This window comes from Meriones unguiculatus, chromosome X, assembly GCF_030254825.1.
Source record: "Meriones unguiculatus strain TT.TT164.6M chromosome X, Bangor_MerUng_6.1, whole genome shotgun sequence".
Classification (NCBI taxonomy): domain Eukaryota; kingdom Metazoa; phylum Chordata; class Mammalia; order Rodentia; family Muridae; genus Meriones; species Meriones unguiculatus.
In genome coordinates this window covers 62,560,830-62,586,717 of record NC_083369.1, presented here as the reverse complement: position 1 = coordinate 62,586,717, position 25,888 = coordinate 62,560,830, and the positions used below count along the sequence as shown (strand labels likewise).

At 37.4% G+C, this 25,888-nt stretch overlaps 1 protein-coding gene across 2 annotated transcripts in view; it reads right to left on the bottom strand.

Moving 5' to 3' along the window:
• Tbc1d8b (TBC1 domain family member 8B) overlaps nt 1-25,888 on the bottom strand; it is a 109,566-nt gene that overhangs the window by 9,717 nt on the left and 73,961 nt on the right. Inside the window, exons 11-18 of one of the 2 annotated variants that reach the window (XM_060375697.1) lie at nt 16,988-17,105; nt 15,180-15,465; nt 14,488-14,617; nt 13,889-13,987; nt 3,389-3,457; nt 2,995-3,235; nt 1,988-2,053; nt 76-159 (exon numbers count right to left, since the gene is read on the bottom strand). In XM_060375697.1, the coding sequence (XP_060231680.1) occupies nt 76-159; nt 1,988-2,053; nt 2,995-3,235; nt 3,389-3,457; nt 13,889-13,987; nt 14,488-14,617; nt 15,180-15,465; nt 16,988-17,105 (1,093 nt within the window). Of the gene's footprint in view, nt 1-75; nt 160-1,987; nt 2,054-2,155; nt 2,360-2,994; nt 3,236-3,388; nt 3,458-13,888; nt 13,988-14,487; nt 14,618-15,179; nt 15,466-16,987; nt 17,106-25,888 lie in introns of those variants that run through there. The other variant, XM_060375698.1, reaches the window with a different exon arrangement.

Genomic DNA, 25,888 nt, shown 5'->3' with positions numbered 1-25,888 from the left:
GTCTAAGAAATACAGCAAAACCCAACTCAAAACACAAATTCATTTAAAAGGTTTAATATTTAAACAAATATTTACCCTGGAGCTGACTGAAATAAAGTAATTCTTCTTTTGAAAGCTCATCGCCTTTTGAAGAAGTCATAGACATCACTTCAGTATAAGCTGAAAACATATAACCGAAATCAAATTATGAGCAACAAAGAACACAGGAATGGTCCTTAATGCTCAGACAAGTTGACGAGTAGAAATTAGATGAAGTATATAAGAAATGTGCACATACAGAAATGTGGAAATAATATTGCTCTGCTCTGTGGAACTCCAAATAAGCCTTTAATTACATTGAGTTTTATGATTTCTCTTACTTGCTTTTCTTCCTTTTTGTTGCTTGGGAACTTCATACATTCATATGCTATATTTTGATCAGTTCCATTTCCCCATTCCCTCTCCTGCAATGTCCTCCCTCTTCCATCACCACTATACCCTTCTAATTTTATGGGCTCTTTTATAAACCCACTGAATTCATTTGATGCAGAGGACTATCTTCTGGAGCCTGGGTAACCTACTTGCTCTTTGAGTGGATTTCTGAGTCATTACACATTGAAAAAGAAAATATGGAATTTATATTTTGCCTTAACATGAAGGCTCCGCATGGTCAAAACTCCTGCACTACTAAGAAGTGAAGCTGAGTGCTTTACTTTGTGCACCACCTGCTATTTAATAGAAACATATTTCCTATTTTAGATTCTATTCTATTTAATAATCCTACTTTCAATCTCTCTACCAAAAATGCATAAAATGGAAAATTAAACATTCAAGTGGTAACCTAAGTTAATAACAAAATTATTCTTATAATTCAATTATTACATAGTTTATCTTTCGTGTTTAATGCTGTGTTTGTGATTTGAGTGTCTGAAGGGTAAAGATGTTTTTAGGATTTTGTCTACTAAATAATGATTCCTTGATAACCCGAAAAGCCTTTAAAAAGCTTTAAAATGAATCCAGGGAGAGCATTAGACAAATTATGACAAACTATTTGATTTTATGAATTACCTGAGCCAGACTACGTTCTGCAATATTCTTTTCTGAGTAGAGATGAGTTGGAAGTAATTTTCTTTAGGACAGTGGGGGGAAAAAAACTTAAAGAGAACTGGAAGGGCATGGTAACTTTGAGGAAGTATAGAAGAATGGGAAAAAAAAGAGCTTTGGAATCAGATGGATCTCATAGCAGCTATGCTATATTTGGCACATACTTCAATCTTACTAACTCTCAGCTTTCTTTTTGTAAAAATTGGAAGGATAATATAATCTTTCAGAAATTGTGTGGCTAAAATAAGAGTACATATAAAGTATATTTTGATAATGTGTGTGGTTATGCACGTGTTCATTCATGTACCCATGTATGTGTGGGCACGCTTAAGGTTCACACTGGGTATAGAGTGAATATAGTTGGTACCATAGCTTGGCTCTGCTTCTTTTTGTACATGTTTACTATACCTTCCCTCTGGCCCTGTTCGTGCCATCTGCAAGTTTGTTAATCTTCCTAAGTTGAATCTATTCTAATAACGATGACAGCAGAAATTCAACATTGCCCCAATATTTAAATGATACATAATTTCTTGTACAAGGTATTATTTAAGAAGTTGCTAGCTGTACATGGTGGTGCATTGCTGTTACCCTTGCACTTCTGAGGCTGAGGTCAGCCTGGGATACATATTGAGATCGTATCTAAAACCACATAATCTATACATACATATATAAACAAATGATTGCCTGAGGATCTACCTGAGAATCTCTCCCATAGATTTATTTCCATCTATACTTACATCTACACCAGAAAAAATACTTAGGATATTATTTGAGGGCTATAATGAAACAATAAGCTTACGTCACTTGTCACTTGGAAAATTATTTTAATTCATTAAAATGGGATTATATGTGTGACAATGAGGGTTATAATGGAATGAACCCCTAAAGACTGTTATATTCTTACCTGGAGGAATATGCAGCTTAAAAAGCAGCTTAAGCTTCTCAGTAAAACTTCCATTGTACATGATATCTGTTCAATGAAATTCAATTAGAAAAATCATGTATGTATTCATGATTTCAACCAAATTTCAACCAAAGTGATTAAGATACAGACAATAGTCAGAAATTAACATCCCAAACATTGTATTTATTAAGCTAATAGTTAAACAACTTCTCAATTAGTAAGATTTTTTTTTTCGAGCATATAAGCGAAAGACTCCACAGGGGAATAACATGCTCTCTTCACTAGCTCCTTTTCCCCAACTTCATTATTTCTCTTTCTTTTTGAATGAGGCCTCACAATTCCTTTGAGGAAAGAACTTCTCTTCAGGATAATCTGTGAGAAGAAATCATTGCTGGAATTGGGTTATGAGAAACAAAGGAACAAAACCTATAACATATCAACTATAGGCACAACTCATGTTTTTGGTATTTCTGTATCGCTTATCTAGGCTACACAGATAAATTTTTAACCAAGAGGAAATCCTTTTGTTGCATCTATATATCTGGTGTGGAAAACCCATGGGCATTCTCTTTCTCCCTGTTAAAGCTTAAAATCCCTACATCTTACAGCTAGGTTGTGGCAAAAACGGATCAATATGTTTGCTTGTAGAGATAGCTCAGTGGTTAAGAGCACTGGCTACTCTTCCAGAGGACTCAGCTTTAAAATTCCCAGCACCTACATGGCAGCTAATCGTCTGTAGCTTAGGTTTCTGAGGATCCAACACCCTCACACAGTCACATACATGGGCAAAACAGCAACGTACATAAAAAAATCATAAAAAGAGATTATTATGCATTGGTTTATCAACAAATATATTTAAAGCCCCATAATTACAAAACCTGAAGATAATGTAATCCAGAGTGAAATATCTGCCTAAACTAGCAGTAATAGGCATAAGCATAAATGGTTTTTAGAGGTAGGGAAGATATTTCTGTTTTGCTTTAGGAAGTTGCAGGGCATCCACCTACCAATTGCTGAGGAGAATTCTTTGAAGTTTATAAGGCAATCACAGTTCTCATCCAACAATCTGAACGTCCATAGAGCTAGTGAATCTCTGTTTGCAGAGTGAGCCCAGGGACTCAACAAGTGATACAGCATTCTGAATTGTTGGCAGTCAATTTGATATTGTTCCAAATATGACAGGCTGGGGTCATGATGCTTCAATCCTGGACAACTCAAATACCAATAACAAGATATAAATAGCTCTTTCTGTCAAAAACAAAGAAAAGAGGAAAGCCATTAAATCAGAGAAAAGCAAAAGCTTTCTTTTAAACATGTCTGTTAAAATAAAAATATATTTAAGAATAATTGTGACAAATTTCTGCTAAAAGATTAGTTTTCAATAAACAGAAACAAATATACCTTAAAAATGACATAAAGTTCATCCAGTTCCTGAAGGCTCATTTTCACATCTTGTGATACAACCCGCAACTTTAAAAAGATTAAAAATAATTTAGACTGAAATATTTCTGTTTAGAAAGTATCTCGTTGAATTCACTTAAACTTTCCTTCTACCAAAACAATTTAGACTGTAACATTTCTGTTTATAAAGGCTCTCTTTGAATTCACTTGAAATTTCCCTCTACCAGGAGAAAATGCTTAAACATACACATCGATTTTTACTGCAGCTGTATTAATAATAGCCGAATTATTTCTTGATTTTTAACTGTTAAATTAACCTTCTGTTTCTGATATAAATACTATTTGTATTTAGTGTACTATATAGTGTTAGACTATTTCTTAATACTTTGCTGATCATTTGGAAAAGTAAAATAGATTTTAGTATAATAAAAGATATCACAAATAAACATCATTGAGAATAAAAGCATAATAAATAGGCTGACAAAGTGGCTCAGTGGATAAAGGCACTTGCTACCATGACTGATGACCTGAGTTCAATCCCAGAGACCCATGCAGATAGAGAGAATCAAATGTCATAATTTGTACTCTGGCTTCTATATGGATGCTATGGTACATGAGCGCAACCTCCCAATAATACATATAATAAAAATTTAAAAGGACAATATATAAAGGTGGATATGGAAGTCATTAAGGTGCCCAGCATATAGAATCAGTATTTAATAGTTATTAAATAGATTTCATAAGTGTTATACAAACATATATTTATGAAAATTAAGATAAAATAGAAGATTCTCTTGGAATATATGTGACCAAAATTAAATCAAATATATGAAAATATCTGAATAGAAAAACAGAAACGATAACCAAATAGCTACCATCACCAGAAGTCAGCAGTCCCAAAAGGTTTTATAGTCTTTTTTTCTCTAATGTTCTTATGATGTAAGCTAAAGTATTCCAGAGGATAGAAAAACATGGGTTTACTATAAAATCTATTATGTGACATAAGTGAAACTGATCTAAGCATTAGAAAAGGAATTCTTAACTGGGTGTGCTGGAGCACACCTTTAATCCCAATACTTGGGAGGCAAAGATAGGCAGCTTTCAGTGAGTTTCAAGGCAGTCTGGTCTACATAGTGAGTTCCAGGCTGGCTAGGGCTACACCATGACATCATACCTCTAAAAAAGCAAAAGAAATTCTGAATTCAATGTAATTTTAACACAGATGCAGAGAATCTTGCTAAACTATTTTGTTATTTTATCAAAATAGAGTATGGATATTATAGCCAAATAAGTTTCATTTAAAAGTGCAATGGAGTAGAGAGCTGCGGAATGCTATGCCTTAAAGATGGAGCTGGTTTCTGCCTTCCACCTTCCCGATGGTGAGTGCTCTCTGTCACAAACAACTCCACATTTGGCTAAGGCCGAGGATCTGGCTTGCTTCCATGTATGTGGACCTATCTGCATTGCCCACGTGGCATGCTGGGGTTGGCTACCCAGAGGCTATTTAAGCTGTGGGCTGGCTTTCCCCAGGGACAGATGATTGTTCAAGGTTCCTGAATAAAGTGCATTGAAAAAAAAATAAATAAACTCATCTCAAAAAAATAAAATAAAATAAAAGTGCAATGGAAGAAGGGGGAGTTAGGACGACCTGGAGAGGACAGGAGCTCCACAAAGACCAAATATATGAGGGCACAGGGGTCTTCTATGAGACAGTTTCTCTAACCAAGGACCATACATGGATATAACCTAGAAACCCTGCACAGATGTATCCCATGGTAGCTCAGTATCCAAGTGTGTTCCCTAGTAAGGGGAACAAGGACTATTTCTGACATGAACTCAATGGCTGGCTCTTTGACTTCACCCCGCCGCTCCCCCCCCCCCCGAGGAAGGCCTTGCTAGGCCACGGAGGAGGACTTTGCAGCCAGTCCTGAAGATATCTGATAAGCTAGGGTCAGATGGAAGGGGAGGAGGACCTCCCCTATCAGTGGACTTAAGAGAGGGGCAGGGAGGAGATGAGGGAGAGAGGGTGGGTTTGGGAGGGAATGGGGGAGGAGGCTAAGGCTGGGATACAAAGTAAATAACCTGTGATGAACATAAAATTAAAATTATAAAAAGTACAATGGAAGTCTAATAAGTTCTTAATAAAATTTACTATATTAATAAAGTAAAATGCCACACAATCTCAAGGTATGAAAATCATTCTATCAAAGTTAACACTCAGTATTAATTTAAAAAAAGTAATTGTTCCAAACTTCAGTTAAAACTCTTTGTTTGCTTGGAAACATGCTATTATTGAGTTACATCTCAGCCTTTCAACCTAGAAACTTAATAAAAGTTCATTAGTTTAATAAAGAACATCCTCCAGAAATCAATAGTAATAAAATATGAGAAGCATCTCTATTAAATTTAGAAATGAGTAAAAGGCCTACTTCTACTGCTTTTATTTAATAGTTCTTCAGGGTTTCAAGATCATGGAATAATATACACACAAAAGAAAAAGAGTATACATATTAGGAAAGGTCAAAAATCTTAGTACTATAAATTATACAATCTTTATTTAGGACACCAAAAAAAAGCCAAGTGAATGCAACCATGACTATTCAGGCCTTTACAGCCATTGAAGCAGGACAGTCTCCCCAAGCATGGCTGGCTACCATAAAAAGCTAAAATGTTACGCTCAGGATGCGAGGCTAAGCACTGCACTCAGGGTCAGCCACTTTGGACCCAGAGAAGAGCATGTCTGATTGCATGCGGGTTGATGCCCCAGGTCCCGCCTCTGAGAAAAAGGTATCGGACTGGTCTGATGCTCTTTGGGTGGATGACACCTAAACGAACATCGGTACAAAGTCCCAATTTATTTCTAATATCAGAGATCAGACCTCTACTCTTGCCTGATGTGTCTAAAACAAAAAGGGGGAACTGTAGAGAGCTGCGGAATGCCGCGCCTTAAAGATGGAGCTGGTTTCTGCCTTCCACCTTCCCGATGGTGAGTGCTCTCTGTCACAAACAACTCCACATTTGGCTAAGGCTGGGGATCTGGCTTGCTTCCATGTATGTGGACCTATCTGCATTGCCCACGTGGCATGCTGGGGTTGGCTACCCAGAGGATATTTAAGCTGTGGGCTGGCTTTCCCCAGGGTCAGATGATTGTTCAAGGTTCCTGAATAAACTGCATTGAAAAAAAAATAATAAAAAATAAAGTAAAAAATAAAAAGCCAAGTGAAAAATGGTACAATCAGTAAGTCAGTGTTGTGGCTACAATAAAACACAAGAAACCCAAATCAAGAGCTTTTGCATTTATACCAATAAGTAATTGGAAAATTTAAAAAAAAAAAAAACTCATTCATTTTAGTCACAAAAGTGCATTAGGACAAAATCAACAAGAAATATTTAAGGCCTACGTGCAGTTTTGCTTTATGTCAATGGAACACCAGCTAAAGTCATGGAGAGAAGGGACCACAATTGGGAAAATGTCTTCATAAGATCAGGCTTTAGGCAGTCAAGCTTTTAGGGCCTTTTCATAATTAGTGCTTGATAGGTGAGGGTCGAGCCTACTGTGGATGGGCATACCCCTGAGCTAGTGATCCTAGGTTCCAGAAGAAGGTAGGCTAAGCAAGCCATGAGGACCAAGCCAGTAACAGTACTCTTCCATGGCAACTGTATCAGTTTCTTCCTCCTCTAGGTTCCGGTCCTGACTACGTTAGATGAAGGACTGTGAAACGGAAATGTAAGAGAAATCAACCTTTTCCTCCTCAGGTTGTTTTTGATCATGGTGATCCATCACAGCAAAAGGCACCCTAATAAGACAATGAACAGGATCAAAACCACAAATGCTTTCTAAAGGACATCTAAAAAGTCAAATAAATACAATGGATATCAAAAAGAAAAAATAAAGGCTCAGATTTCAAAATGTCCTATAAACATACAGTAATTAAAAGATATGACAAAGTTGCCATAACAAAAAATAAAATAAAGATGTGCTTCCAAGGATGTATATAAGAGCTCAATTTATGAAAAAGTATAATACAGTGAGAATATATAGTTTAATATTTTCAGGGAATGAATGGTTTTAGTTGGAAAATATTAAAGTTATATATAAAACAAAAATCCTCTAGGTATATTAAACCATACATTAAATGTTAAAATACTAAATGGTAAAACAGAAACCAGCATCAGTACTGTAAGATGATTATACCAAATAGTGCTTTTATAATTTGTATAATTTAGCTAGAGAAAGCTTAAGTTTTACATGAAAATAAGGCATTATGTAAAAAAATAAAGATTTGACTATATTAAAATCTGTGATTTGTATACTATGATAGATGCTATAAAATATGAATGACAACAAAATAAGAGAGAAAATTTACTTACAAATACAAGTGTCAAAGAACTAATACTACTAATATTCAATGAGATCTTATATAGCATGGATAAAAAGATAATTTCATAGAAAATGGGCAAAGGCTATAAACAAGCAATTAAGAAACTGGATGTCTACATGTAGAAAAATGAAAGTAGATCCATACTTATCACCCTGCACAAAACTGAAGTCCAAGTGGATCAAAGACCTCAACATAAAACCAGACACATTAAATCGGCTAGAAAAAAAAAGTAGGGAATACCCTAAAACTCATTGGTACAGGAGAAAACTTCCTGAACAGAACACCAACAGCACAGGCTCTAAGAGCAACAATCAATAAATGGAACCTCATGAAACTGAAAAGCTTCTGCAAAGCAAAGGACACCGTCATCAAAACAAAGCGAATACCTACAGATTGGGAAAGAATCTTCACCAACCCTTTATCTGACAGAGGACTCATATCCAGTATATATAAAGAACTAAAGAAGCTGAAAAGCAGCAAACCAAGTAATCCACTTAAAAAAATGGGGAACAGAGCTAAACAGAGAATTCTCTGGAGAGGAATATCGAATGGCAGAGAAGAACTTAAAGAAATGCTCAACCTCATTAGCCATTAGGGAAATGCAAATCAAAACAACCCTGAGATTTCACCTTACACCCATGAGAATGGCCAAGATCAAAAACTCAAGTGACAACACATGCTGGAGAGGTTGTGGAGAAAGGGGAACCCTTCTCCACTGCTGGTGGGAATGTAAACTTGTACAATCACTCTGGAAATCAATCTGGCGCTTTCTTAGACAACTAGGAATAGCGCTTCCCCAAGATCCAGCCATACCACTCCAGGGCATATATCCAAAAGTGGCTCAAGTACACAAAAAGGACATTTGCTCAACCATGTTTGTAGCAGTTTTATTTGTAATAGCCAGAAGCTGGAAACAGCCCAGATGCCTCTCAACTGAAGAATGGATGCAGAAAATGTGGTACATCTATACAATGGAGTATTACTCAGCAATGAAAAATAATGAAATCATGAAATTTGCAGGTAAATGGTGGGACCTGGAAAGGATCATCCTGAGTGAGTTGTCCCAGAAGCAAAAAGACACACATGGTATATACTCACTCATATAGACATACAACATAGGACAAACCCACTAAAATCTATGCATCTAAAGAAACTACGCAAGAGAGAGGACCCTAACTAAAACGGTCAATCCCCATCCTGAAAGGCAAAGAGGATGGGCATCAGAAGAAGAAGAAAACAGGAAACAACCTAGGAACCTTCTACAGAGGGCTTCAGAAAGCCAGAAGAAGAAAACAGGAAACACACTAGGAACCTACCACAGAGGGCCTCTGAAAGCCTCTGCCCTACAGACTATCAAAGCAGATGCTGAGCCTGATGGTCAACTGTTGGGCAGAGTGAATGGAATTTTATGTAAGAAGTTGGAAATAGTAAGAGCTGGAGAGGACAGGGTCTCCACAAGGAGAGCAACAGAACAAGAAAATTTGAACACAGGGAACTTCCCAGAGACTCATACTCCAACCAAGGACTATTCATGGAGATAACCTAGAACCCCTGCACAGATGTAGCCCATGGCAGTTCAGTGTCCAAGTGGGTTATATAGTAATGTGAAGAGGGACTGCCTCTGACATAATCTGATTGGCCTGCTCTTTGATCACCTCCCCCTGATGGGGGAGCAGCCTTACCAGGCCACAGAAGATGACATTGCAGCCACTTTTGATGAGAACTGGTGGACTAGGATCAGAAAGGAGAGGAGAACCTCCCCTATCAGTGGACTTGGGGAGTGGCATGCATGCAGAAAGGGGAGGGAGGGTGGGATCCGGAGGGGCTTATGGGGGGATACAAAATGAATTAAGTGTAATTAATAAAATAAAATAAAAAAGAAAAAACAAAAAGATAATAGGAAAATAAGCATTGGAAAAAATGATAAAATGTAAATAAAAATAAATAAATTTTGATCCCTGAGAAACAAAAGAAAAAAAAAGAAATGGAAAGCTAATAAATATAAACTAGTAAAATGAAACTTTAAATGATATTCTTATACACTGCTGGTCTTACAATTTGTTGCAAATATTTTAGAGGATAATTTGGCAAGATCTGTCAAATTTTATATAAGGATACCCTTTGACCCAGCTTCTACTAGGGAACTGAGTTGGATCTCTGGAACTCATACAGTGGAAGGTATAGAACCTATTCCAGCAAGTTGTCTCCCAGTTTCCACATGTGCATGCATGTGTGTGTACACACACACAAAAATATAACAAAATAAAAATATATGAATAAAAGCATTGACCAGTGTTTATGAGAACAGAACATGGAGAAATTTTAAGTGTGTATCAATAGCAAATATTGAAAACATTAGGTTGGTTATCCTCCAAAACTTGATACTAAGACCCTCCCGCTGATCTCAACACACACCTGAGTCACAGAACATGGACAAATCTAGCTGGTACTAGATACTGCTATACATCTTCAGTCTTATTCAGCTGTGAACTCAGCAAGCTACAATACCTGCCTAGTAAGATATGCCCATTGGTGCAATAGTGGCTAACCAGACTTTTGATCAGATTTAAGGCCCACCACAACATGGGAACCATAGATTCTCAATGATTTATTGTTATACCCATGTATCAGCACATCACCCAAGCCTCATTAGAAAAGCTGCTTCTAGCAGTAGACAACAATTAATATAGAAACTGACAACAAGTCAATGGGAAGACAATAAGAGACTTTGAAGTATTCAACCCTAAACAGGATGTCTACATTACACCTTGCTTCACAAGGCTCAGAGATTTATGCAGAAGAGGGAGCAGGAAGACTGTAAGAGCCAAAGATCATGAATAACTTCATGGAAACAGTTTCTCAGACACAACAGGACAGATGCACGTATGAACTCACAGTGATTATGATAGTGTACATAAGACCTATATAAGCTCAAACAAGACAAAATCCCAGCATGTAGGAGGAGAGGCAGGGAAAAAATCTTATGCATAGCTGAGAAGCTATTAACATTTGATAACTAATGGGAGAGGCATTATCAGTTTTCCAGTGTATTGACTGCACTCCAAGACAAGCCCTGTTCCCAGGAGTATGCAGCCAACAAAAACTGGACTCAATGGATTTAAAAGACTCAGGATATGAAGTTGAGTGGATAAGGAAGTAGGAAAGAACCTGGGAGGAGTTGATGTAGAGGAATGAATGTGATTAAAATATATGAAATTCTCAAAGAATTATAACATGGTATACTACTTTGTACACTAAAAATGAGTTAGATTTAATTGTACTGATACATAATGATCATTATATATTTGAGGGACTGGTATAATGTGTGATTTCAGTTTTGAAATCTATATGCTCTCTTTCCATTAACATGCATATATTTTGTAATATTACATGGTAAAAAAGAAATGTAAGTCCACTGATAGGCAAGGACCTCCTCCCCTTTCATCTGACCCTGGTTGGACTTGGAAAGGGGCAGGGAGGAGATAAGGGAGGGAGGATGGGATTAGGAGGGAATGAGGGAGTGGGATACAGCTGGGATACAAAGTTAATAAACTGTAACTAATATTAAAAAAATTAAAAATAAAAAAGCAATGTAAGGATACACCAGAATCATTTTAAGTTACTTGTGTGGTAAGAAAATTTCAGTTTCAAAATATTTCTGTAATGTTTTAAGAATCTGTAATAAACCTATGCAACTATATTTTAAGTTAATATTAGCAACAAAGGCTATTTCTTATGCCACAGTAACACTATTGAATTATTTAATTGAAATATAAACCTAGGATCTTCAGAGAAGTTAATCTTCCAAGATTGTTTTTTTTTATTTATTTTATTTTATTATTATTTTTTTTATCAGTTACATTTTATTAACTCTGTATCCCAGCCGTGTCCCGATCCCTCATTCCCTCCCAGTCCCTCCCTCCCTCCCTCATCTCCACCGTGCCCCTTTCCAAGTCCACTGATAGGGGGGACCTCCTCCCCATTCATCTGATCCTATTTTATCAGGTATCTTCAGGACTGGCTGCAAAGCCCTCCTCTGTGGCCTAACAGGACTGCTCCTCCCTATCTGGCGCTTTCTAAGACAATTAGGAATAGTGCTTCTTCAAGACCCAGCTATACCACTGCTAGGTATATACCCAAAGTTCGTTCAAGTACACAAAAGGGATACTTGCTCAACCATGTTTATAGCAGCTTTATTTGTAATAGCCAGAACCTGGAAACAACCGAGATGTCCATCAACGGAGGAATGGGTACAGAAATTGTGGTATTTTTACACAATGGAATACTACTCAGCAATCAAAAAGGAGGAAATCATGAAATTTGCAGGCAAATGGTGGGATCTTCCAAGATTGTAATCGCCAAGGACCCAATATTTAAGCAAGGTTTAGAAGATAAAAAATCATAATGATGAAAAAATCAAATGGTATAGAGAAATATAAATGGCAAGGTAAAGTTTTTCTCCTTGGAATCAGTGATCTATTCATCTCACTGACCAGAGGAAAACAGTATTAGCAACCATCTATGGAACCATAGAAATATTTTAAGAATGGACTCTGTTTCATACCCTTTAAATTTTCCTTTCAGTATTATAGAGAAAAAGTATTTATTGGAAGCACTGACTATTATGATGGTCAGCTAATTTTTCTTAATTTTAGATTTGCATATGTACATATGAGGGTTTGTGCATTTGAGTTCAATGCCTGTGGAGGTCAGAGAAGGGTGCTGCATTCACTGTAGCTAGAAGTGTAGGTAGATTTCAGGGCCTAGATAGGGATTTTAGGGACCATAAGTTAATCCTCCAGAAGAGCATGTTCTGAACCACTGAGCCATCTCTCCATCCAAGCAACTCTTACTGAAGCAGCATGCCACGAAGTGTATTGCTAAATGCCTGCATCATAGCATTCAGTACTGTTGCACAGTAAATTTTGAAGGTCAAATAATACAAAACATGTTGAAGTAAACACACACATTGAGCCAAAAGAAAACAACAGCTCTCCTCTAAGGCAAGAACCTAGCTCTAAAGTTTAGCCTTTTTCACTTCATCTTTTTATTTTTATTTATTTTTTAAATTAATTAATTTTTAAATAAAATAGAGTTTATTCACTTTGTATCCCAGCTATAGCCCCCTCCGTTGTTCCCTCCCAATTCCACCCTTCCTCCCTCTTCTCCTCCTATACCCCTCCGCCAATCCACTGATAGGGGAAGACCTCCTACTCTTCCCTCTGTTTCAGGTCTCATCATGGCTGGCTGCATTGTCTTCTTCTGTGCCCTGGTAAGGCTGTTCCCCACTTAGGGGGGCAGGTGATCAAAGAGCCAGCCACTGAGTTCATGTCAGAGACATTTTCTGTTCCCTTTACTAGGGAACCCACTTGGACAGTGAGCTGCCATGGGCTACAACTGTGTATGGGATCTACATTATCTCTATGCATGGTCCTCAGTTGAAGTATCAATGTCAGAAAAGACCCCTGTGCCCAGGTATTTTTGGTTTTGTTGCTCTCCTTGTGGAGCTCCTACCCTCTCCACGTCTTTCATCTCCCCCTTCTTTCATAAGATTCCCTGCACTCTACCCAAAGTTTGGCTATGAGTCTCAGCATCTGCTTTGATACCCTGCTGGGTAGAGCCTTTCAGAGGCCTTCTGTGGTAAAACTCCTGCCCTGTTCCCTGTTTTCCCCCTCTTCCGATGTCCATCCTGTTTGCCTTTCTGCATGAGGATTGATCATCTTACGCAGGGTCCTCCTTCTTGCTTAGTTTCTTTAGGTGTACAGACTTTAGTATGTTTATCTTATATTTCTAATATCCAGTTATATGTGGGTATGTACCATGTGTGTCTTTCTGCTTCTGGGATACCTCACTCAAGATGATATTTTCTAATTCCCACCATTTGCCTGCAAATTTCATGATTGCCTTGTTTTTAATTGCTGAGTAGTATTCCATTGTGTAAATATACCACAATTTCTGCATTTATTCCTCCATTGAGGGGCATCTGGGTTGTTTCCAGATTCTGGCTATTATAAATAAAGCTGCTACAAACATGCCCTTTTCATTTTATTCACATGGAATTTTAAATGAAGTTAAAGAAAAGCTACTTCAGGGGTCCCCACATAGGGTGGATACTTACCACATTCTGCTTTGTTGTTTCCTCCAGGGTCTGTATCACATATAACCTATTTCGACAGCGCATGCTATGTATATCTTCATAGCGAATACTACCATATTTCTGTAAGAAATCATTTCAGTGGATTCTCATTCATAATAAATATTCACTTCTCTTACAATTGAATTTCATCAGACTCAATTCTCTGAGGCCTGGATTCTATATCTAGCTATTTTCCTGACTTGTTCAGTGACTTTGCACTTTTTCATCTTAGTATATGTGAATATATATAAATAATTGTATTTATCTACTATATGTCTTGACTGAGAACATTAGTAAAAATTTTAGTCTTCAGAAGAGAATCATTTTTATACATTGATACATATATAAAAGTGGTCATCATTTGTGAAAGCAAGTGAATGTAATATCATTTAATGAAAAATAAATTGTGGCAGAAGTTAAACAACCTAGGATCAACTCACTGAACCCAATTGTATAGTAAAGTTATATTTTAAGTTGCTTCTTTTTTTAAATTGTTATCGTAGTCTTTAAATGTATGGCATGCAATTATTTATAAATATTTACATATACTATATAATTATATTTATGGTATAAAAACTTACCTCATTGGACTCTCTAATCAAATCTGTAATATCCACTTTAGTATGGCTGCCTTTTTCATCATTGAAATTTGAACCCTGCTGAACATTTGAAGGCAACGGGCTATCTTTATTAATGACATTGTCAAAGAACCTACCCAAAAATGACAATAATGTAAGTGTTAGTGGAAGTAAAATAGTTTTACTCTCTGCCCCTCAGATTACTTTCTATATAGACACGTTCTAGCTTAAACTAGAATTACTAATGTTATGATTTACTGAATTAATGCTACTAGCACAAATGTGTAAGGAACCTAAATGTTCAGATCAAAGTGATTTACTTTTGCTGCATTCTCTTTAAAGATTAAGGACAGGACTCTAGGCCTGTTTTTTTTCCTTCTACCAGCTTTGTGACTTAAAGCAAATTATTTGAAATTTCTAAAGCTCAGTTTCCTTACTGGTAAACCAAGCAGACAGAATAATAAAATCACTTAGATCTCCACTGGATTTAAAAGTTTTACTTATGTGTATGTGTATTTACATACCACATGTGTTGACACACTCATGGAGGTCAAAAGAGACTATCAGGTGCCCTGGAGCTGGACAGCAGCCTAACGTGGGTACTGGAAACTGATCTTCTTTGGAATAGCAGCAACAACTGGTAATCCATTTCCCCAGCCCACCTCCAGATTTAAATACTATAGTTCTTCTAGTACCTGTTTAAAGTGGTCACAGCTTCAGCATCATCTTTGCAAGTCAGAAGTTTGTCTAAATTATAGTCAAGGATTGCCAATCCCAGTTGTAAAATGGCCTTTATCCCATCATAGAAGAAACAGTCTACAACATTCACTGCACTTTCAATAGGTAGCACACTGATGAAAAGTGTGAGGAACCATGAGAGAGAAACTGAGGAAAAGAAGGTCATATCGGTCATGTGTTCTGTCAGTTGAGGAAGGTGATCCCTGATAAGTTCTTCAAACACTGCCTGATCGACCAAGGCACCTGAAAAATAGCATAACAAGTTTAAAAATGACCACCTTGTAAAAGGCTTTCTTTCTAACTCCTATCCACTTTCATTAGCTTTTGGATAGAGCTGATTTTTACTTCCTCTAAACAGGAGCCCATTAGTGCCTTTCCTATAATTTGCATATATCTGCAACTGCTAGAGTGTCATGAACCTAAAAACACCCGAGAAAACCCAATTCTTTTGAAGGGTTCCTGAGTCCTTCTTACAGTCAAAGACATGTACTAGATACTGTAATTAGTGATGGGGCTCATCTTCAAAGAACTTATTGTTTTTGTGTTAGTAAGATATAATTCAGGGCCTGTGAATACGAGGCAAACATGCTATCACTGAGGTACATCTTTAGTCCTAAAAGAATTGAATATTGAGTAGAGGTAAAGATAAATGCACACTTAACTATACCAAAAGGCAACATAATCAAGACCTATGTACCACACTGAAAACTTATGAAGGTACAAAGGACAGACTATATATATGCGTTGATATAGGGGATCTTTATATATTTGATGACTAAAGATAATATCATACAGTTAACATAGAAAAACTTCATTCTTTTAATATGTAAAGTCATATAATTATGAAGACTTCAAGCTGATTAAAATCTCCCCCCATCAAGAACCATTAACATTTTCTTTAGTAACCCTAGATGTTGCAAGTCATCATTTTGACAATGTAGTGCTTATAAACTTAAATAATTTCCTTTTCATCACAGAGCAGATCAGGTCCTTAACTTTAAAAACATAACTTACATAGTATGCTTCCAACAACACATACAGTATCAGAAGCTGATGCCTAAGAGCATCAGCCAGTGTGACATGTTCATATTGCTCGTATTTTCTGTTTTTCTCCACACAACTTACCAACTCTTCAAATTGACTGGAAATTTAACAGGTAAGAAGCCAGGTGTGTTGGTACAGCTCTGTGATCTCAGAACTTGGGAAGCTGAGGTAGAAGGATTGCTAGTTGGTGCTATATACCCTGAGCTATACAGCCAGACCTTGCCTCAATAATCCCCACCCACTGCATCCACAAACAAAACTACTCTGCACCAAATAGACAATTGTTTAGAAAATACTGTCTCTTGTGGTTAAATAATTTCAAATATTAGAAACTAAACCAATTTTCCATTCATATATTAATAGAATTTAGAGTTAGGACCTTTCAGAAGTGATTGGGTCACAAGGGCTCTGCTTTAATGAATAAATTAGTTAATGCATGGATTAGTAAGTTATAATGGAAGTGGTCATGTTATTTCAAAAAAGTGAGCAAATTCTAGTGTACTTGACCTGTCTGGCCATGTGATATCCTATGCCAAATTACTATGATGCACCATGCTCTTGGACTTCTCAGCCTCTAGAAACACCAGTTAAAATAAATGTCTAATCTTTATAAATTACTGCCTGTGCCTTTTGGTGATAGCAGCAAAAGAAATTAAGTCAACATTTATGTGTAGATATATGTATATGTGTACATGTGTATGTATTTTTTGTATGCTTTTACCAATGATTCGACGATTAAAATAATCAGGCAACATTCGTTCACACACAGCAACCAGAAGCCAAAAAGCTTCTTCTTCTTTTGCATATAGAAGCAATACTGAAGTCAAAATGTTCATTGCCTATATTTCATAGGAAAGAAATAAATAAGTGAATATTGCTCAGGCAATAACTGCATTTCTTCTTCAAATATATAACTTTTCAATAGCAACAACAACAACTGAGGAATTAATAATGACAATATAAGGACTTGAAGCTAGTTCAAAATAAAGCATATAATCAGATTAACATTTGCTACTCAGTTATTTTATATAGTAATGTTAAAGGGAAATGAAGTAGTAATATCACATATATAACACACAATAAATAAAATCTTAGGTAGGCTGATTTCAGTGGGTTAAAAATCTTAATTATTATGAGTATTTAAAACAAAACACATAATTGTGAATGATACCATAAAATTGGAGAAAACAAATTTTATTATAACTATCTATGATTAACTACCCTTCACAATGCACAAAACAAAACATCACCTTTTATTAAATACTTTGTTCTTAGTTATTTCAATTTTCATGACTGTAGAATCTTGTTATCTGGTACATGCAATTTTTTTAAATTAAATTTTAATTTTTTTAAATTACAGTTTATTTACTTTGTATCCCAGCTTTAGCCCCCTCCCTCATTCCCTCTTAATCCTACCTTTCCTCCCATGCCCCTCTCCAAGTCCACTGATAGGGGAGGTCCTCCTCCCCTTCCATCTGACCCTAGCTTATCAGGTATCTTCAGGACTGGCTGCATTGTCTTCCTCTGTGGTCTGTTAAGGCTGCTCCCCCCTCAGGGGGAAGGTGATCAAAGAGCCAGCCACTGAGTTCATGTCAGAGACAGTCCCTGTTCCCCTTACTAGGATACCCACTTGGATACTGAGCTACCATGGGCTATATCTGAGCAGGGGTTCTAGGTTATACCCATGAATGGTCCTGGGTTAGAGTATCAGGCTCAGAAAAGACTCCTGTGCCCAGCTATTTTGGTTCTGTTGCTCTCCTTGTGGAGCTCCTATCCTCTCCAGGTCCCACTATCTCCCCCCTTCTTTCATAGGATTCCCTGCACTCTGCCCAAAGTTTGTTTAAGAATCTTAGCACCTGGGTATCAATTTGCTCCTGCACGAGGTCAATCCTCTGATTGAACACCATCAAGTCTCCTTTTAGTTGAGCATTAATTCCTTTTTGTACATCTAAAGCATGAGCTACATTGGCTAAAAGATTATTAAGGGTCTGAGCAGTCTGCATAGTATGACTCATGGCTAATGCCGCGGTGGTAGCTCCAACAGCCGCCAATGAGATGGCAGTAACAATGGCGGCTGTAATTCCAAGATCCCTTTTCTGTCTGAAGAGAGTCATAGCATGAGGGGCATCAACGGGCACAGGCACCCGGCGAGGCATGCGAGTAACCAGGGCATACCTAAATTTACTAGCATTCCAGCATTGGGCAAAAAAGCAAGTATCATTACCACAATTACTTGGCTCTATCTGGCTAACAATGAATAATGGGGGTTATAAACAAACAGGTGTGGACTTATAGCAAATATTATGAGAAGCCTTAACCCCCTCGTTGGAACAACAAAAAGGGGGAACTGTAGAGAGCTGCATAATGCCGCGTCTTAAAGATGGAGCTGGTTTCCACCTTCCACCTTCCCGATGGTGAGTGCTCTCTGTCACAAACAACTCCATATTTGGCTAAGGCTGAGGATCTGGCTTGCTTCCGTGTATGTGGACCTATCTGCATTGCCCACAAGGCACGCTGGGGTTGGCTACCAGAGGCTATTTAAGCTGTGGGCTGGCTTTCCCCAGGGTCAGAAGATTGTTCAAGGTACCTGAATAAACTGCATTGAGAAGAACAAAAAAAAAAAAAAAAAAAAAGATCACAAAGAAGGAGAGGAGGACCTCCCCTATCAGTGGACTTGGGGAGAGGCATGCATGTAGAAAGGGGGGGAGGGTGTGACCGGGAGGGGAGGAAGGAGGGGCTTATGGGGGGATACAAAAGGAATAAAGTATAATTAATAAAAGTTAAATAAAAAATTAAAAAAAAAGAATCTTAGCATCTGCTTTGATACAGTAGAGTCTTTCAGAGGCCCTCTGTGGTAGGCTCCTATCTTGTTTCCTGTTTTCTCTTTCCAATGTCCATCCCATTTGTCTTTCTAAGTGAGGATTGATCATCTTACCTAGGGTCCTCCTTCTTGCTTAGCTTCTTTAGGTGTACAGATTTTAGTTGTTTATCTTATATTATAGGTCTAGTATCCACTTATAAGTGAGTATATACTATGTGTGTCTTTATGCTTCTGGGATACCTCCCTCAGGATGATATTTTCTAGTTCCCACAATTTGCCTGCAAATTTCATGATTTCCTTGTTTTTAACTGCTGAGTAGTATTCCATCGTGTAAATGTACCACAAGTTTTGTGTCCATTCCTCAACTGAGGGGCATTTGGGCTGTTTCCAGCTTTCTGGCTATGAATGCTGCTATGAACATGGTTGAGCAAATGTCTTTCTTGTGTACTTGAGCATCTTTTGGATATATGCGTAGGAGTGGTATAGCTGGATCCTGAGGTAGTACTATTCCTAATTGTCTGAAAAAGTACCAGATTGATTTCCAAAGTGGTTTTACAAGTTTATATTCCCACCAGCAGTGGAGGAGCATTCCCCTTTCTCCATAACCGCTCCAGCATGTCACTTGTGTTTTTGGTCTTAGCCATTCTGATGGGTGTATGGTGAAATCTCTGGGTTATTTTGATTTGCATCTTCCTGATGACTAAGGGTGTTGAACATTTCTTTAAGTGTTTCTCTGCCACTCTATATTCCTCTACAGAGAAGTCTCTGTTTAGCTCTGTGGTACATCCAGTTTTGATTCAAATCCTATAGTTTCTACTAACAATTTTTTTTTTAGGTATATTCTTGTAGGTTCCCTCTTCCCTCGGGGGCTGTTGTCTACCAGACCACAAGGGCAGGAGGAGCAGAGATGGGGTGCAAGTCTCAGAAGGCTGTGAGCATGACAGAATAGCCTCCAGGAACTACTTCCATGAAAGAGCTCAACTTTATTTCAGGTGAACAAAGACTTTATAGTGCTTGGGGAATGGGTCAGGGGCTCCCAGAATATATGTACATATTTGGTTGGAACTAGAAACTCCAAGGATGCTTGATTAGCATTTGGCAGCACACTCCTATCATGTAAACAGGAACATAATACCTAATTATCTTATAGGCACAGGGAAGGGAGAGCTACTAAGGAACTATATCAAAGGCCGTATATCAGATGTGGTGAGAGGCACATCTGAAGACACTCTCCAGATGAGATCAGGCAGACAGTAGAAAGCCCTGCTGTGAAGAAGGAGTCCTCCATGTAGTGCCACGCTCAGAAAGGCTATTCAGACTGGTAAGACTACAACCTCAAACAGCAGGGTCCTCCAACATATTCTTTCTTCTTCTCCCTTTCCACTGCTACCTAACTTTCTAGTTATACTGGAGGGGAAAAAAGGGGTTGGAGATAAGGTATTTCAAACTACCATTTGTAGAGGATTGTCATTAGTCAGTCTCATACTCCTATTGAAATTTTCATCTACAAAGCTGTCTTTACCTGACCTCATAGAGAGTTTATCTAGCGCAAAAGCCTTTTCTCAAGAGTGTTTGTTAAAGTTAATCAGAAGTAGTAGCTATTGAGCATGTGGCTGCCTGAGGCAATGGGTAACAGCAGGGTCAAACAAGAAATTAATCAAACCATTTGAAAAAACCTGGGGCTTTGAAAAACTCTAGTATATCCTTAAGAGTCTAGATGCCCATGTCCATATATATTGCTTTAGGCATACCAGGGCTTTGTACATGCTTAGAAAACAAACACTGTATTAGTGAGCTATACTTTATGCTAAGAAAGAAAAGGCCAAGCTCTCACCACTGGCTAATTTTTGGACTTTTGGCAAGAATAAAGTGGTAGAAAACAGGATAAGAAAAGATAAGAAAATCAGTCGTATTCAGCTATGAACTCAGTAAATTACAGTAATGGCTGGCCTTGCAAGACAGTTCCCATTGGTATAAAAGTGGTGCAAATGTTGTGGGAGTAAGCAACCACTTTCTGATTATATTTATGGCCCACTCCACAAAATGAAACTCATCTTTGGCATCATCAGGCCAAAAAACTATAGCTAGAGAGATTATTGATCTTATGAAAGACTCTACTACTCTCAGTTTGCTAAATAAGCATAGTATTAAGCCAACTCCTAATGATATCATCATACCCACACATTAAGGTATCTCCTAATCCTTATCAGAGAAACTATTTTGCAGTAGATAATGAAGAACACAAAGAGCCACAACTAGCCAAAGTGTAGAGAATAAGACCTAACTGGAACTTATATACTGTACCATCTCCTCCTCCTCCTCCTCCAAAACATCAGGGATCATTGCAGAAGAGGAGGAATGAAAAAACGTAAGGGACAGATGTGGTGAACAATTATAAGGAAGCAATTTCTTCTGGATACAGCAGGGTATATACAAATATGAATTTACAGTGGTTGTGACAGGGCCTATAAGACCTATGCAAGCTTAAGCTAGACCAAATGTCAGCATGGAAAGATAGTTGGGCACAAAGTTTCACTCTTAGCTGAGGAGTTTTTGGCAATCCTTAGCTGCTTGGAAAGGAAGGGTCAGTTTTCTTTGTGAATGCAGCCCTTAATATGTCTACAAAGCTCTAGTGAAGAGTCGTACACTGAGAATATTTAGGCAGCATAATTTGGCCTTCATGGAGCAGGGAAGGAAAAAAAAAAAAGAATACAAAGTTGGGGGGGGAGGGAAAAAGCTTGATTCCGGGAAGAACTGGAGTAGTGAGGGTAAATGTGATTAAAACATGTTATACAAAGTTCTCACATGACTAAAAAAAAAATGTATTATAAAGAAATTGCAACAAATAACTTACGTAGGTTTACCAAAAATATTTTTAAACAATACTATTAAAAACTACATATTTTGTCTGGGTGGTGGCAAATGTCTTTAATCCCAGCACTTGGGAGGCAGAGGCAGGCAGATTTCTGTGAGTTAGAGGCCAGCCTGCTCTATAAGGAGAGTTCTAGGATATCCAGGGGTGTTATACAGAGAAATCCAGTCTGAAAAAACCAACGAACCACCCACCCACTCAAACAAACAAACAAAAACAAAAACAAAACCTACATATTTTTAGGTAATAATCAAAAAGATAAAAAACAAGATGGTGAAATCCAATTGCCACCACATGAAAAGAGGTAACATACAAATAATATTATAGAAATAGAAATAATGTAGTGAACACATGTGTGTTGAAATATTGGACAAAGTGGGCAATTTTCTTTAAAAAATACTAACTACTAAACAAATTCTAGGGGAAGTAAAAGTCAGAATTGTGATACAGTAGAGGCAAAATTAGTAATGGAATTATTTCCTACCAAGAAAATGAAGAACAGATGGCTTTATTAGCATATTCTTGTCTTTTTTTCATTTAAAATTATTTTATTCGGTATTGATTTTTTTATTGACCTCAATCACTTTGAAAACTTTGTGGCTAATTATATAGTTATAACTATTTTTTCTTTTTTATTATTATCATTTATTGCAATGTATTCACTTTGTATCCCAGTTGTGGTCCCCTCTCTCATCTCCTCCCAATCCTCCTTCTTCTCCACCAATGACCCTCCCGTAGTCCACTGATAGGGGAGGTCCTCCTCCTCTTCTATTTGACACTAGCCTATCAGGTCTCACCAGGACTGGTATTATACTAATCATTTAAAGAATTAAAACTAGTAAACTAGTCCTTCATAAAAAATGTAAAACCTAAAAGGAAGAAACAAAATTCAACGCATTCTAAGAAATCCTGACAGTAAAATAAGACAAAAGATATGTGGTTACAAGATAACCACATATAAATATATTTTGAATATGAGTGTAAAATCATCAACAAAATAATAAGAAACCAAATTCAAGAACATACAAAAATATTATATACTAAGTAACTGGTATTTATTGTGGGGATGCAAGAGAAGTGCAAAATATGAAAACCAATCAATGAAATGTGTTATTTAAACAAAAATATAATAATATCAACGGCACAAAGAAAAAAAATTATTTGACATAATTTCATGAGGCTTCAACCTTACATGGAGAACTACAGGAAACTGAGAATAGGAGTGGTGGGCTTCTCCTGGAAAGAGGGTATCAATTGGTTCTCCAGTGCCAAATGGTCAGCTCTGAAATCATACATACAAGTAACAATATATGAACTGAACAGGTTATGTTTAGGAATATATGTATGTACATACATATACCTAATCAATAACAAGTAGTGAAAATAAAGGCCATGAATTTGAAGGAGAGTAGAAAGGGGTTTATGTGAGGGTTCCAGAGAGAGGAAAGGGAAGGGAGAAATGTTGCAATTAAATTATAATATCTTTTTTCTGTTTTTCTTGTTAAGACAGTCTCACTATGCAGCCAAGGCTGGACTTAAACTCAAAATCTGCTGCCTTAGCTTCCAAATATTAGGGTTACTGGTGTACTTCACTGCACTCAGAATCTCTACACTTTCTCATATTGAATAAAGCCTCAGAAACTAGGAATATAAAGAAAATTCTTCAACCTGATAAATCCACCCAAACCCCTCTACAGTTAGCTGTGTACTTTATGATAGAAGACTGGTTCTCTCTAAGACAAAGAACAAAACTAGAATATTCATTTAGTATAACTATCATGCCAAGTGTGCTGGGATACCCTTGCAGTCCCAACTGCTCAAAGAGGCAGGAGTGAGAGGATCACTGAAGCCCAGGAAAACTAGACAAGCCTGGACGAAAAAATGGCACCTCAAAAGGAAAATAATAGTATTAACAATTCCATTTAACATCATTTTGAATGTTATCTATTTAGGTAAGAAAAAAAAAGAAAAAAAAACAGCATTTAGATTGGAATGAAGAAAAAAAGTCATTATTTAGATGCCACACTTTCACATATTGAAACTTGAAAGAGCCTTTCAGAGGTCCTCTGTGTCAGGCTCCTGACTTGTTCCCTCTTTTCGCCTTCTTCTGATGTCCATCCTTTACACTGATACTCCAACCAGGGACCATGCATGGAGATAACCTAGAACCCCTGCACAGATGTAGCCCATGGCAGCTCAGTGTCCAAGTGGGTTACATTGTAATAGGAACAGGGACTGTCTCTGACATGAACTGATTGGCCTGCTCTTTAATTACCTCCCCCTGAGGGGGAAGCAGCATTACCAGGCCACAGAGGAAGATAATGCAGCCACTCCTGATGAGACCTAATTGACTAGTATCAGAAGGAAGGAAAAGAAGACCTCCCCTATCAGTGGACTTGGGGAAGGGCATGCATGCAAAGGGTGGAGGAAAGGAGGGATTGGGAGGGGAGGAGGGAGGGAACCACAGGGTGGATACAAAGTGAATAAATTGTGATTAATAAAGAATTAAAAAAAAAACTTGAAAGAAACCCACAATCTATCTCCTAGAACTAATATAAAGCTAAACTAATATAAGGCTAAAGAAGACAAAACCAATTTATACAAAATGAATTCTGTTTTAATATACTAGCAAGAGATAATAAAAAGAAACAAAAATCCATTTACTATAATTTCAAAAAATTAAAATACTTAGAAATAAAATTATCAAAGGAAAATTTAAGATTTGTTCATCGAAAGCTATCAAATATCTTTTCAGAAAAAGAAACTAGAGACCTAAATAAAGAGGAAAACAGCCTGTGTACATAATTTGACAGATTTAATATTGTTAACATATGATACTCCCCAAGTTGTTCTGTAGATTCCACGTAATGGCTATCAAAATACTAGCTTTCATTCTAAGATTATCATCATTATATTTTCAACCCATAGCCTAAGTTCCTTAAAAATTCCACGAAGGAGAATTTTCTACTGACCTAAATAGTTATTTCTACTTTCTCCTTTAATAAATAATATTCTATAATATTTCAGTTATTATGTATTTGTGTATTATAGCAAGCAACTACCTAATTAACATATCCCTAAAGAATCTTTATCAAGGACTCTTACAGTGCCTTCAATATAAATTTTAAATTCCTTTTTTTTTTTTTGAGACAGGGTTTCTCTGTGTATCCTTGGCTGTCCCGGAACTCACTCTAAACCGGACTGGCCTCAAACTCACAGAAATCCACCTGCCCCTGCCTCCCAAGTGCTGGGATTAAAGGTGTACATTCCAACACAGTGGTGGGACTGGGAGACCAATCCAGCAACAAAAATCATTTCCCTACAATTTGTCCTGCCTGCAAGATGTCCTGGGGTAATGGTGATAAGGAACTTGTTTGAATGATCAAATAATGACTAGTCTAAATTGAGGTTCATACAATGAGAGGGAGCCAATGCCCAACACTGCCTGGATGGCCAAGAACCAGAGTATGATGGCCCAGAGACTTAGGGTAGAATCAAACAGAACTAACATAAAAAGTCAATGAAGTGATTCTTAATGATATTCTGTTACAGGCATAGATTGGTGCCTCACCCAGTAGTCATCAGAGAGGTTTCATCCAGCAACTAAGGGAAACATACACAGACCCAGAGCCAAACATTAGGTGGGGGCAGGGAAATCCTGCCAAAGAGGAAGGATTGTAGGAACCAGAGCGGTCAAGGACACCACCAGAAAACACACAGAATCAACTAAGCAGGGAACATATGGACTCCAGAGACTGAATCGGCAGTCATGGAGCATGCATGGGTCTGTGGTAGGTCCTGTGTATACATGATATGGTTGTATAATTTTGTGTTCTTCTGGAAGTCCTAAAAGTAGGAATGGGGATGTCTCTGACTCTTTTGCATGCTGTTTGGACCCTTTTCCTCTTACTGGATTGCCTCATACAGCC